Raw genomic sequence first — 13,643 nt, 5'->3', positions numbered from 1 at the left:
AAGGGGCAGGAAGCAGCCCTGCATTCACATACCAGGCCCTTTGTGCAGCTCTGACAAACCGGATGCCTTTGTCCTGGACCAGAGCAGGGAAAGCTGCAGCCAGCAGAGCCATGTCTGGGGTTTCCCATCTTTTCTCTCTCTAAGTGTCCGTGGTTTCATGTGCCAATGTCAGTCAAGGAGGGATTCCCCTACCTGGCTTCTGAGCTCCCTTGTACTCTGATATTCTCAGTCTAATGCTGAGCTGGGCAGAGAACTCCAGCCCCCAGCCAGCTTGGCCCTTCTCTTGTAGATCCTGTGCAGAATGCGACCATCTCCATCGCCCAGGACAACAGTATAACAGGTATTAATTAACAAAGTCTCAGGATAATGGCAGAAAGGGTCCCCAGCTGCTTCAGCTTTTACTCTGAGAGTGTGGATGTGGGGTAGACGAGGGATACAGAAGATGCGGGAATTCTTATTCTGCAGGTCTAAGTTCTGCTTGTCCAGGACTGCTCCTTTTCTTGAAATGAGAACAGCTCCCATGTCCTCATGACCTTAAGAGCTAGAAATTATTTCCCCCCAACAGTCCCATGAGGTAAGGAATGGGACCATTCTCCTCCCCATTCCCCAGATGAGAAAGCTGAGGCTGAAAGCTGTGAGGAGGACCTGTCCTAGTTCACCCAAGTACCAGCACCAGAGAGATGTCAGCTTTAAATGCAAGGTCTAAATGCAGTGACCTCTCCAGGCTTGGTCTGTGTGGTACAAGTCACATCCTGGCCTTTCAGTTCTCAGGGCAATGCTCTGTCCACTAAACATGGGGATGTTTTGCTAACATGGTACATCCATTGGTTTTAGGGCTGATCTGGTACTTTTAAGGGTTTATATAGGAGGAGGCTACAGGGAATGGGTCTCTGAGTCATGGCCAATTGAGAATTGGATTTTAGCCATCCACACTAATCCTTAGCATTTAGTCATGGCAAGTACAGGACTTTTAGTATTTGAGACATCAGGGCTTTTGGAAATTGAGGATTACATTAGGCTCATATAAAGTAAGATTCCTAGGCTCGTGGTGTGGACTTTTCAGTCCCCATACACTCCTCCCCGCTCTCTCTTCCTCATATTATCTTTCCATTAATGGTACAATGAACCAAAAAGGCAGATTATATAAGAAGGACAGACAGAAGGAAGGACAGAAGGTAGGAATAACGGAGGGGAGGAAGGAAAAAGGAAAGGAGGAAGGAAGGAAGGAAGGAAGGAAGGAAGGAAGGAAGGAAGGAAGGAAGGAAGGAAGGAAGGAAGGAAGGAAGGAAAAAAGAAAGGGAGGGAGGAAAGAGAAGATAAAGAAAAAATGGATTTGAGGGATAGGCAGGGAACATGATCTCAGTGTGTGCTGGTACTAGAAAGAGCTAAGGACTGTACTTTCTGCCTCTGGTGACCTAGCCGAGTACCATGGAGTGGAGGGAGAAGAGCCTGGCAGTCCTCACTGGGCTGAGCTTGGTCCTGTCTTCTTCCAATTAGTCCCTTTCTTGTGTGATCTTGGAGGAGTCACCTTAGCTTTCTAGCTCCCAATTCCCTGTTGGGTACAGTGAAGTTGGAACAAGGTGATCTCTGAGGCCCTCCAAGTTCTCACTCATGGGACATCCTGATCTTTTTCAGCTTTTTTTCCCCACAGGAAACAGCTCACTTCTTGTGGTAAAGGAGGGAGAATCCCAACACCTGCTCTGTGCTGCCAACAGCAATCCCTCAGCTACCCTGACTTGGATACTGAGGAACCAAACCCTGGCCTCTTCTCAGCTCTCAGATAATGGAGTCCTGCACCTGGAGCTGCCCCACATGGGACCAGCAGATGCGGGGGAATATACTTGCCTTGCTCAGCATCCTCTGGGCTCCAAAGAGGTCTCCCTGACCCTCTCTGTGCAATGTGAGTGTGCGAGGGCTGAGTTTCATGGGGTATTTGGCCTTTGATGGGGAATGGAAAGTGTCTCCTTTATCTTCCCACAGATGCCCCAAGGATGTTCGGCCCTTCGTGCTTCTGGGCTGAGGAGAGATTGAATTGTACCTGTTCTGTCCAAGCAGAGCCAGCTCCTTCAGTGCGCTGGTGGATAGGAGGAGAGTATATTGATCACAACAATAACAGTGACAACTTCTGGGTGCTGTCTATCAAGTCCGGACCATGGATCAACAGCAGCTTGATAATGAAAATGGACAGAGTCCCCAGTATCACTATTAGCTGTGAGGGGATGAACACACAAGGAAACCAAACTCTGCTCTTCCAGCTAGTGCCAGGTGAGAGGCTAGGGAATGAGGAAGTTGGGGCATAGGATCCTGAGGAGAGTGGGTCCAATATGACCACCACCCATATTCATCCCAAATTTCCCTTTTGTCCAGATAGGACCGATCTGTCTCATGTTTTCCGAAGGGGTATCATCATAGGTGTCCTCTGTGGAGCTGGTATCTCGACGCTACTTATCCTCTGCCTCCTTCTCCTGTGAGTCTTGGGGTTGGGACAAGGAGGGGGATTTCATTTGGGGGGAAATTATAGTATGTTGTGATATCTCAGAAATCCTCAGATGTTCATGTCACTAAGTTCAGGCTCAGATTTCACATGATCAAGGTATAGAATTGGAAGGGAATTTCCAGTAGCCTGCCTTTTATGGATTAAGCAAACAAACAAACAAACATTCATAGAGCCAACCTGACTTACTCAAGATTATATTGATGACCTGATTTGTGTCAACTCATGGATTAAAAGAAACCAGGTCCCTGATTCTAGACTCAATAGAATTTTCAGGATCAAAGGGGGGAAGCTAGTGGCACAGAGGATAGAGAGCTGGGTCTGGAACCATGAAGTTCAAATCCTGCCTTAAATTTAAGAAGCAAAACACTGAAACTTTTTGCCTCAGTTTCTTCACTTGTAAAATGAGAATAACAATAGCACCTAACTTACAGGGCACTATCTAAAGGCTATTTGTTGTTATAATTAAGTGGAATCATATCTGTAAAGTTCTTGGTTCGATGTCAAGCACATAATAAGTGATGTATAAATGTTAACTATCATCATCATTGTTATTAAATGGGGAACTATCTGTAAAGTACTTAGCACAGTGCCTAGCATATAGTAAATGATGTTTAAGATTATCTGTTATTATTATAATTGAATGGTGTCATAGCTGTAAAGTGTTTAACACTGTACTGATATATAAACATCAGCTATTCTTGATATTGTTATTATTATTATTAAATGGGATTCTATATATCTGTAAAGTGTTTAGTACTGTGCCTAGTATATAGTAAGTGATATTTAAGGTTAACTATTATTGCTATTATTATTATTAAATAGGGTCATAGCTGTAAAATGCTTAGTATTATGCCAATAGCAAGTAATAAATACTGTGTAAATACTAATTATTATTATTAAATGGGATCATATCTGTGAAGTCCTTGGCAGAGTGCCTTGAACATAGTAAGTACTTAGTAAGTTCTTATTTCTTTCCCTTATCCCTCCCTTCTTTTTCATTGCTTAAGCTGCATGATGAGTCAAATGTCATAGATAGTGTGGCAGAGTTGGATTTGACCCCACATCGTACAGTGCCCTTTCTTCAAAGAAATAAGATGAAAAGGAGATGATCTGGTGAATGGGTCTGATTATTCCTTAAAACAGGCATTTAGGAGAAGGAGAGATTTCCAGGATAACAGGCTAAAAATTCTACTTTTAAAAAATTAGTACCCCTCCATTTTATGGAGCCTGTTCTCTGTTCTAAAATCTTTTATTTTATTTTAGTATTTATTTTGTCTCCCTCCCAATGAGAAAAAAAAACCCTAAATCTTTTTAAGGAATATATCTAGTCCAGCAAAACCCCAATTAAACCCCCAAATTGAAATTCTGAGATGCTTAGTCCCTTTGTCACTTTCACTACATTCTTTTCTCTCCAGTATTCATTCCCCTTGACAGAGAAAATAGATGAGAATCTGCCTTCTCTTTGCAGCACATTATCTTTTCCCCCATTTTCTCCAAGCAACGGCCCTGTATCTTTTCCTGCCTCTTCTCTCTCCCCTGGCATTATTGTTCAAAAATCCTTTTTATCATCCTTAGATTCCCTCCCCGCTTTTAGTTCCTTCCAAGTTTGTACATTCCTGATCACATCTTCCCATAATGTTAGTATACTAGCATTCATCCAATTCTCTTGTTGCCTGTCTTTTTTAAAAAGTTAAGTTGATTGGTGAGCTTCTTCTGCATTTGCATCATTCTTTTTATTTTACTTTTCTTTTTCATTTTTTAATTAAAATTTTTATTTTTGATCCTGAATTCTTTCAATTCCCTTATTCATTTAGAAGGAAAGAGATATAATAACCATTATGCATATGATGTCATGCAAAATATATTTCCAAAAAAAAATCAAAAAAGAAAAAAATAAAGTGAACAAAACGCTTCAAACCACACTCAGAATTCATCAGTTTTTCTCTGAAAATGGATATTTTTTCGTCATGAGACCTTTGGAATATTCTTGGATCCTTGTTTTGATCAGGGTAGCTAAATCTTTCATGATTCATCATGCTTACTATATGTTGTTACTGTGTACAAAGTTCTCCTTGTTCTGCTCACTTTGCTTTGCATTAATTCATGTCAGTCTTTCCAGGCTTTTCTGAACTCTCACTTTTTCATTTCTTATTTCACAATAGTATTCCATCATAATCATATACCACAATTTGTTCAGCCATTCCCTAACTGATGGGTATTCCCTCAATTTCTAACATTTTTGCCCCCACTAAAAGAATTGCTACAAATAGTTTTATATTTATAGGACTTTTTCCTTTTTTTTTTTTTTTTTTTTTTTTTTGATCTCTTTGGGATATAGAACTGGTAACTAGCTGAATCAAAGAGTATACAGTTTTATAGCCTTCTGGGCATTGTTTCAAATTGTTCTCCAGAATGCCTAGACCACTTCATAGCTCCCTATTTTTCCACATCCTCTTCAACTTTTGCCTTTTTTTCTTTTCTCTCATATTAGCCAATATAATGAGTACGAGTTAGTATATCAGAGTTGTTTTAATGTGTATTTCTCTAATTGTTAGTGAAAAAAAATTCTTTCATATGACTATTAAAAGCTTTGATTTCTTCTTCTGAAAACTGCCTGTTCATATCCTCTGATCATTTATTGACTGAAAAATGTCTCATTTTTATAAATTTGGCTCAGTGACCTATATATTTGGGAAATGAGAAAAATATAATGTATTTTTTTTCTGTTTCTTTCCCTTCAATGTTGTCTTCATTGGTTTTGTTTGTGGAAAGCTTTTTTCATTTCATATAATCAAAAATATCCATTTTGCCTCATGTCATCCTCTCTATCTCTTCCATAGATGCTTCCCTTATTTATAGATTTGACAAGTCATCTTTTCCATGTTCCGCTAATATGACTATGATATCATCTTTTGCATCTAAATCATGTCTCTGTTTTGAGCTTATCTTGTTATTTGCAATGAGATTTGGTCTATACCTCATTTCCACCAGACTGCTTTCCAATTTTCCCAGGGGTGTATGTTTAATAGAGAGCTCCTATTCTAATAGATTGGATCTGTTAGTTGGTCACATTAGGTGCTGGAATCATTTGAAATATTTTGTGCCTGATACATTAATGAAAAATTCTATTTCTTTTCTAATATGAGATTGTTTTGATGATTGCTGCTTTGTAGTGGAATTCTGGATCTACTAAGCTACTTTCCCCTCCTATTTCTCTGTTGAGTAAGATGAATTTCTTTTATTTATTTATTTTTGTGAGGCAATCAGGATTAAGTAATTTGCTCAGTCACACAGCTAGTAAGTGTTAAGTGTGTCATGACACCATGGCTGGTGCTCTATGCACTGCCCACCTAGCTGCCTCATAAAATGAATTTCTAAACTCTCTCTCTCTTTCTTTCTCTCTCTCTCTCTCTCTCTCTCTCTCTCTCTCTCTCTCTTCCTTTCTCTCTCTCTCTGTCTCTCTCTGTTGTTCCATCTTTGAGTCAGTTCAGATAGAAGTGAGGTTCAAGTGATACTCCTGGCCTCCTGCATTTCCCCTCCATTGTAGAATCTCTTTCTTGCATGCCTCTTTTATTGAGATAATTTCCCTATTCTTTTTTTCCTTTCCCCTTCTCCTACTAAATTTCTCTTTCTTACTCTTTCATTCTTTTTTTTACACCATTCCAACTTAATAAATTTATATCTATGAACATAGCTTCTAATTGTCCTAATTATGTTAAAGTTCTTAGGGGTTGCATATATATAGGAATATGAACAGTTTAATCTTCTGGAATCCCTTATGCTTTCTCTTTCTTGTTTATCTTTTTTTAACACTTCTCTTGAGTCATGTATTTGAAGGTTCAATTTTCTATTCAGCCCTAGTCTTTTCATCAGGAATGCTCAAAACTTTTTTGCCTCTTTAAGCTTACATTTTTGCCCTGTAAAATTATAATCAGCTTTACCAGCTTTTTTGCCAGTTTACTGCTACCTAGGTTATTTTTGTTTGAAATCTTTTGCCTTTTGGCACATCATATTCCAGTCTCTCCATTCCCTTGTTGTTGAGTCATTTCAGTTGTGTTTGACTCATTATGATCCCATTTGGGATTTTTTTGTGAAAGATACTAGAATGGTTTGCTATTTTCTTCTCCAGCTCCCTTCACAGGTGAAGAAACTGAGACAGAGTGAAATGACTTGCTCAGGGTCACACAACTAGAAAGTGTCTGAGTTTGGATTTGAACCCAGAAAGAGAAGTCTTCAGCTCCAGGCCTAGATGTCTTTCAATATCTTACCTAGTTGCCCCTTTTCCAGGTGTAGGATCAGCCTATTAAGGAGTACTCTGGCAGAAATATTTTCAGCAGTGACACCCCCTCCCCCATGATTGTCACCGGACAATCTATGAGGTGTAATATTCTTCTCTAAAATGTAATGTTCTCTTGAGGTTTTCTTGGAGTCTCTGGGGGCAGTCTTCCTTTCAGTTCAGTAATCACAAGTGAAGCCAGGGATTAAAGTCCAAATCCTTTATTTTCTCTTTCCAAGTCTGTCTCCTTTCTTGTGGCCTGGTAAGCTTTCTTATAGTCCAGATCCTTTATTATCTCCTTCCTGGGGCTGGGCAGCTTTCTGGAGAGCCTTTCAGTCTGGCTTTAGTTCCAAGAGCTTGAGCTCCCGCCTGCCTTCTCTGGCTTCTGAATCTCTCTGACTGAATCCTAGCTGAGGCTCTGTGAGCTTCTAGTGCACTTGTCCTTCTGGCCCTGAGAGCTTCTTGCTTATATGCCCCACACTGAGAACACGCCAATCATTATATCACTAGGAAACCATTATTTGTTGTAGGATTAAATCAGTGCTAAACTAGATTTAACCATTGTCTCTGCAATTCTACTTAGTACCTTGTTTCAAGTTCTGGCCATAACATCTCCTTGTAGGATTAAATCAATCATACTGAACCATGCTAAATTAGATTACTATTGTTTCTATCAATTCCACTGACTTAATACCTTGTAAAAATCCTTTGTTTCAAACTCAGAGGTCTGGCCCATAACAATGAGGCATCCTAGGACATAACCTTCTCTTGTCATGTAAGCTGAAAAGTTTCAATCATCTTTGGTATGAACAACCCCCCACCTTGTAAATCTTAGCTGGAATAGAAGCAGTATCTGGTGCTTTACCACATGAAAGTAACCTAATCTTCCTCAGTTGGAACTTCAACTAGAGAGTGATGAATTTCAATTTGAGGTCAATAGCTTCAGCATTGATCATTGATGATAGTCTTTTGGGAACACTATGGAAATGTTCATATAAGCGTTCATCTCTCTAGGAATATGTCCTTATCACTAATCAATGTGATCCCATCAGCACTGAATAGATGAGATGCACAACTTTGGCCCATAAATAGCCTTCGGTGCATCATAAAAATATTTTGGATTGTTATTATCAGCATAAAACTGGATTTCACCTACTTTCTTACTGAGCTAAGAATCCTGTATTGGTAAGTTTCAATTGTACTTTATTTTTGGTGAAATTGAATGTTATCTTCTTAGCAATGGAAGAACTATCCTGCTGGTACTCTCTGTGGAGTTGTCATTTTTTCATTTAATAGTTTCTGAATTTTCCCATCATTTTCAGAAAATTAGTCTTAATATCTGTGCTTGTTCTGACCCAGATAAGCAAATGCAGTGCTGTACACCAAATCTCTGAAAGCCACCCACTCCTTTTCTACTTCGCTGTTGCCAACTTTGTGTTGGCTCTGCTTACCCTCTAAGTTGGCTAGGAACTGTTTCTTCTCAGAGAAGCATTTTACTTTGTCAATATTAATTCTTATCTTGGGACCAGCATTTCTATTGAATGCAAATATTCAGCTTAGAAAGGATAAATCTTTAATCGGTGCAGCACTCTGTACCACATATTGTTATCACTTTCACATCCTGTCTGTGTCTCCTCCTTACAATCACATAGTCTATTAGGTGCCAATGTTTACTTAAAGGATGCATCTATGAAGTTTTATTGTGAGTTGGCCACATTGTTTGCCAAATTCAGGCTTATCAAAAAGATCATTTTATGGAGGACTTGCACAGGGCAAATGCTCACAGGGTAGTCAGAAAAGTTGATACAAGGATAGTCTCAATATCTCTTTTAAGAACTTTAGAATTGATTGTATGACATGGGAGACATTGGCACAAGACTGCCCAACATGGCATACCTTCATCAGAGATGCTGCTGTGCTTTATGAGCAACACATAATTGAATTAGCTCAGAAGAAATGAAATGTACAAAGTGGGAGATTCTATCCCAAATGTTCATAGGTACTATTTGTGTCTGACATGTGGCAAAGCATTCTGAGCTTGTATTGATCTGATCAGCCATAGTCAGACATACTGTAACTCGATTCTAATATAGTGATGTCATTTTGGTTCTCTTCAAGAATGAAAGACAACAACCAGCTATCCTTTGTAATAGTTGATGCTAAATCTCATGTGATCTTGACTATGGTTCCATAGTATTCTAATTGTTTCTTTCTGATTGCTTGTAATATTTTCTCATTGACCTAAGAGTTCTGTAATTTGGCTATAATATTCCTGGGAGTTTTCATTTGGAGATATCTTTTAGGAGGTGATTGATGGTTTTTATTTCTTAAAAAGGAGAGTGACATAAAGATGTTTATTGATAGTGGGGAAAGAGTTGGTAAATAGTCAGAGCTTTAAGACACTAGAGGGTGGGTGATCTAGTGAAAATATCTGCTATAGGAAATAAGAAATCAGGTAGAGATTTTAGTCTTGACAAAAAAAGAAAGCCTTTTCTTTATCCAAGGTCAGAGTAAAGGAGGATGTATGGAAGACATCACAGTGAAGTGAGGAGAGGAAGCAGGGTCTGAAGCACAGCCCTCAGCTGAGAGGGTAAGGGATGAGATGCCATGAGAAGTTTGAGGAGAGATGAGAAGGCTTGGAATTGATGCTGTGGTTAGTGGTATAGAGAATTGATTAAGAAAGAGTGGAAGGATTCTCTTGCTCTAATGAAGACCCATTTGGGAAGCATAGTGGAAAAATACTTCAGGCCCTGATGATTGGAAACAGTATTATACCTCATGGGATTATAGGATTTAGAACTGGAAGAGAAAATTTCCTCCAAATCTTTAATTTTAAAAATGAAGAAACTGAGACTTAGAGTAAGAAGACAGCAGAGGAAAATAGTGGCAAATGCATTCTTTTGATTCTAGGTCCCATGATCTTTCTTATACACTCCTTTGGTTTATAGTCTAATGGAAAAAAATGGTCCTTAACAATAGAACTACTGTTCTATTGTCATGGCCAGAAGGGACACTGGAGACCGGTTGCCTTGTTTTACAAGTGAATAAAGAAAAGGCCATTGAGGAAAGATGATATATCAGGGTTGGGCAGAGAGTAAATGACCAAGCTCTAGTTCTATGAATCAAAGACTAAGATTCTCTCCTGTGTGTCAACTCTGCTTTTCTACCTCCTCAGAATAAAGATGTTCAGGAAGAAGTCAATGACAGCAACACCAGCAGCATCCAGGGGGGAAGCAGAGGTAGAGTATACCAACCCCAACCTGTCTCAGTCCCCAGCTCCCTCTCTGTCCCCAGGTCACTTCCTCCTACCTTATACTCCTACTTTCATAGAGGACCTGATTTGATTGAACTTCTCTTTGCCCTTACTCCAGGATCCCAAGAGGTCATCCTGGGCAGGCCAGTCCCTCGATCCCATTTCACCAGCTGTAGACCCAGCCCCAAACCCAGCAGCTCCAGATGATGGACCAGAGGAGTTACATTATGCCTATCTCAACTTCCAAGCAGTGAAAGCTAGAGAAGATCATGGATCTACTGACCCTCTCACTGAGTACTCAGAGATTAAGATCCAATGAGCAACTATTGAGGATACAGCCTTGGTTCTACACTTGGACCCTAGGGATAAATTTTATGGACCACTATATCTCTAAGCCTATTTCTCCTAAGCCCCCATGAGCGTACTTCCCAAGAATATTCAAATGGCATAATAAGAACAATAATTTCAAAATATCCCTCTCCAAAACTTGGGACCCAATTTTTCATCAAATCACACAGTATGTTGTATGTACATATGTATGTATCTTTTGGGGGGGGTGGTGGAGAGTGAGTGCAAACTTTTAGTAAATGATAATGAGATACAAGTAGAGGGAACATATGTGGCCAAAGCAACTTAAAGTGCTGAAATGCAGGGCATCAATGATATTTGTCTTTTCTGAAATGTCCTTGCAAAGTTCACTGCTGAGCATGTTATCTGTGCTATATGGGGGACCCTGTTGCTATGCTAGTCCAATCCACTACTAGGCTGGATCACTCTATTATTGAAATCTGTTAGCTCTTCACAGGTTATAGAATATCAGCTGGGTGGATCAGTCCATTGGACTTACTTGGCTGAGCTTTATTATTATTATTATTATTATTTGTTGTTATTTTTTAATTTTTTTTTGTTACATGTATATTTAATTTTAAAAAAATACATTGGGAGAAAAAATCAGAACAAAAGGAAAAAACATGAGAGAGAGAAAAAAGAAAAAGAAAAAAGTGAACATAGCATGTGTTGATTTACATTCATTCTCCATAGTTTTCTCTCTGGATACAGATAGCATTTTCTTCCCAAAGTTTGTTGGGATTGTCTTGGATCACTGAATCACTGAGAAGAACCAAGTCTTTCATAAATGATCATCACACAATCTTGCAGTTACCATGTATACTATATTCCTGGTGCTACTTGTTTCACTCAGTTTGTGTAAGTTCGTGTAAATCTTTCCAGTTGGCTGAACTTTACTGTTCTTTGGCTAATTTAAGTTAGCTCCCTGATTAGAGCTATAGTCTTCAGAATTTTCCATTTCAGATTAAACATTGGGGAAAACACAAGATTTGGAGTCAAATTCCCTGTCTTCATGCAGCTTCCAGTCTAGCAAGGAAATAGGACACAAACACAAGGAATGCTAATATCATAATATATAAGAGCATTAGAAAGAAACAGAACAAAGTACCCAATAACTCCCAGTAGCAAAGTAATTTATCAAAGATTTTAACTTGATATTTACTAAATACTTACTATTAAGTGTTTTTTGCTTGGTACTTAAATATTTTCAATATATTTCAATATTTCTCTCATGAGAAAACTGTAGCTCAGATAAAAAAACAGCATCATAGATTTAGACACATAAGAGACATTTCAAGTTTACTAAGTCCAACCCCCTCATTTTATGAATAAGGAAACTGAAGTCAAGAGTGATTAAATAATTTGCTCAATGAATATCTGAGCAGATATCAAACCCAGATTTTTCTGACTCTGAGTCTCTCTATATAACACTGAACAAAATAACACAACCAGGAAGTGATAAGTCTAGAATTCAAGCTCCCATTTACTAGTGTCCTTTCTCCCTCCCTTTCTCCTCTTTCTTTTTCCCTCCTTCCCTTTTTCAGTCCCTCTCTTCCTCCCTCTCCTTCCTCCCTCTCTTTCTTCTTCCCTCTCTCCCTCCCTCCCTCCCTTTCTTTTTCCCTCTCTCTCTCCCTTTCTTCTTCTTTCTCTCCCTCCTTCCCTTCTTTTCTTCCTTCCTCCTTTCCTCCATCTCTCCCTCCATTTTTCCCTCCCTTCTTCCTCCCTCCCTTTGTCTTTTTGTCCCTTTTTCTTTCCTTCCTCTCTTCCGTCTCCTTCCCTCCCTCCTTCCTTCCTTTTTTCTCTTTCTTTCTTCTTCTTCCTTCCTCCCTTCCTTTCTTCTTCTCTTTTCTCTTCGTCTTTATTTTTTCTTCCCTTCCCTTCCCTTATTCTCACTGAGTCTGTCTTTATTTTTTTGCCTCTCTGTGTCTGTTTGGCTATCTCTACTATGATTTAATTGGCATAGGGAACTCCATCCACCAATGGAGTTTTAGCCTTTTACTTTTAGCCTTAAAGAGTGACCTGAATGACCTTGTGCTAAGAGGTTAATGTCATTCTCAGAAGCACAAAACTAGTTGAGGCAAGAGGCAGTATATAGTACTGACTCTAAAGTTACAGGATGTGGTTTCAAAACTCACCTTTGTTACTTCTTGTAGAGGGCCGTAGATGGTGGGGGAACTCTGGGTAAGGTATAAGACCCTTTAGCCCATAGGGAACCTGCTGACAATGTCTGGTTTGGTTCTTCATCTCCCCTAAGGGTTCTCATCCTTCCTGAGAAGTCAGGGAGGACATGACCCCCTCCCTTTGGTGTTTTCACCCTTCCTGAGAAGTCAAGGAGGGCATGAGAACACCAAACAAATGTTTTCATAATGAAAACATTTCCAACTTCTAGTCATATTCAAATGAATAATCCCTAATAAAAGTGGTTCTTTCTTTAAAATATTTATAAGATGAATGACATCTTTTCTTTTCTTGGAATAACTAATTGTGCTGGTATTCTTTTCATTAACATTGAGAGAATTATGATATTAACATCATTAAGTAACAGAATTATATCCTAGTTTCACAAGTCTTTACATCATTTGCCTAATTATCCCCATATCATTAAGAGAATTTTTTTTGAACCTGAATATATAACTAGTAATGGGCAAATGGTAAGGTTAAATACTTAATCGCTAGTTGTTTGGAATGTAGAAAGTACTAAAAATTCTAGACCAAATGACTCAGATCTTGTATCAGCATTTCACTATAGTAACTCAGATAGAGTTCAGCATTAAACTAAAAGATAAATATCTAATATTGTGTTCATACTGATCTCATAACATGATTATAGAAATTTGAATAAAAGAAGAATCAAGAACATAAGGAATAATGCTTCCCTAACTTCATGTCAATTCTAGTCAAAAGTTATGCAGGTAGCCAATTGCATTGAGCAAGGCTTAAAATCAACTAAGTAAGATATTTTCTATTCAAGGGAAAAGGAGAAATATAATCAGAAAAATCTTACCTCAGCTTATGCTGACAGCCATTCTCCCATTTTTTTCCATGAGTTATGAGCATCATTGAACCTCTTTTGTTTTTGTTTCAAGGAACAGGATTTTAGTACAGTCAGTCATCTTAATGAAGAGCAGTAATCTATAAGTTGTATTACCTAAACAGGAAATCTGATTTTACTTATGCTTTACTTATGCATACTTAAAAGTATGCTTTTAAATACTTATTTAAAAATAAATTTATTTTTAATTTTTTTATTAAAGCTTTTTATTTACAAA

The 13,643-nt window shown here is 38.6% G+C and overlaps 1 protein-coding gene across 2 annotated transcripts in view; it reads left to right on the top strand.

Annotated features, from left to right (window-relative positions):
* The window catches only part of LOC127556438 (sialic acid-binding Ig-like lectin 5), a 27,822-nt gene extending 14,179 nt beyond the window's left edge, over nucleotides 1-13,643 (top strand). For both annotated transcript variants that reach the window (XM_051989593.1, XM_051989594.1), the window contains exons 5-10: nucleotides 290-340; nucleotides 1,652-1,900; nucleotides 1,981-2,265; nucleotides 2,368-2,467; nucleotides 9,949-10,012; nucleotides 10,145-13,643. In XM_051989593.1, coding sequence (XP_051845553.1) covers nucleotides 290-340; nucleotides 1,652-1,900; nucleotides 1,981-2,265; nucleotides 2,368-2,467; nucleotides 9,949-10,012; nucleotides 10,145-10,345 — 950 coding nt within the window. In that variant the 3' untranslated portion in view covers nucleotides 10,346-13,643. The remainder of the gene's footprint in view (nucleotides 1-289; nucleotides 341-1,651; nucleotides 1,901-1,980; nucleotides 2,266-2,367; nucleotides 2,468-9,948; nucleotides 10,013-10,144) is intronic.

Source organism: Antechinus flavipes, chromosome 3 (genome assembly GCF_016432865.1).
Source record: "Antechinus flavipes isolate AdamAnt ecotype Samford, QLD, Australia chromosome 3, AdamAnt_v2, whole genome shotgun sequence".
NCBI classification, from domain to species: Eukaryota; Metazoa; Chordata; class Mammalia; order Dasyuromorphia; family Dasyuridae; genus Antechinus; species Antechinus flavipes.
The sequence above is the reverse complement of the archived record's forward strand: the minus strand, read 5'-3'. Positions and strand labels throughout refer to the sequence as shown.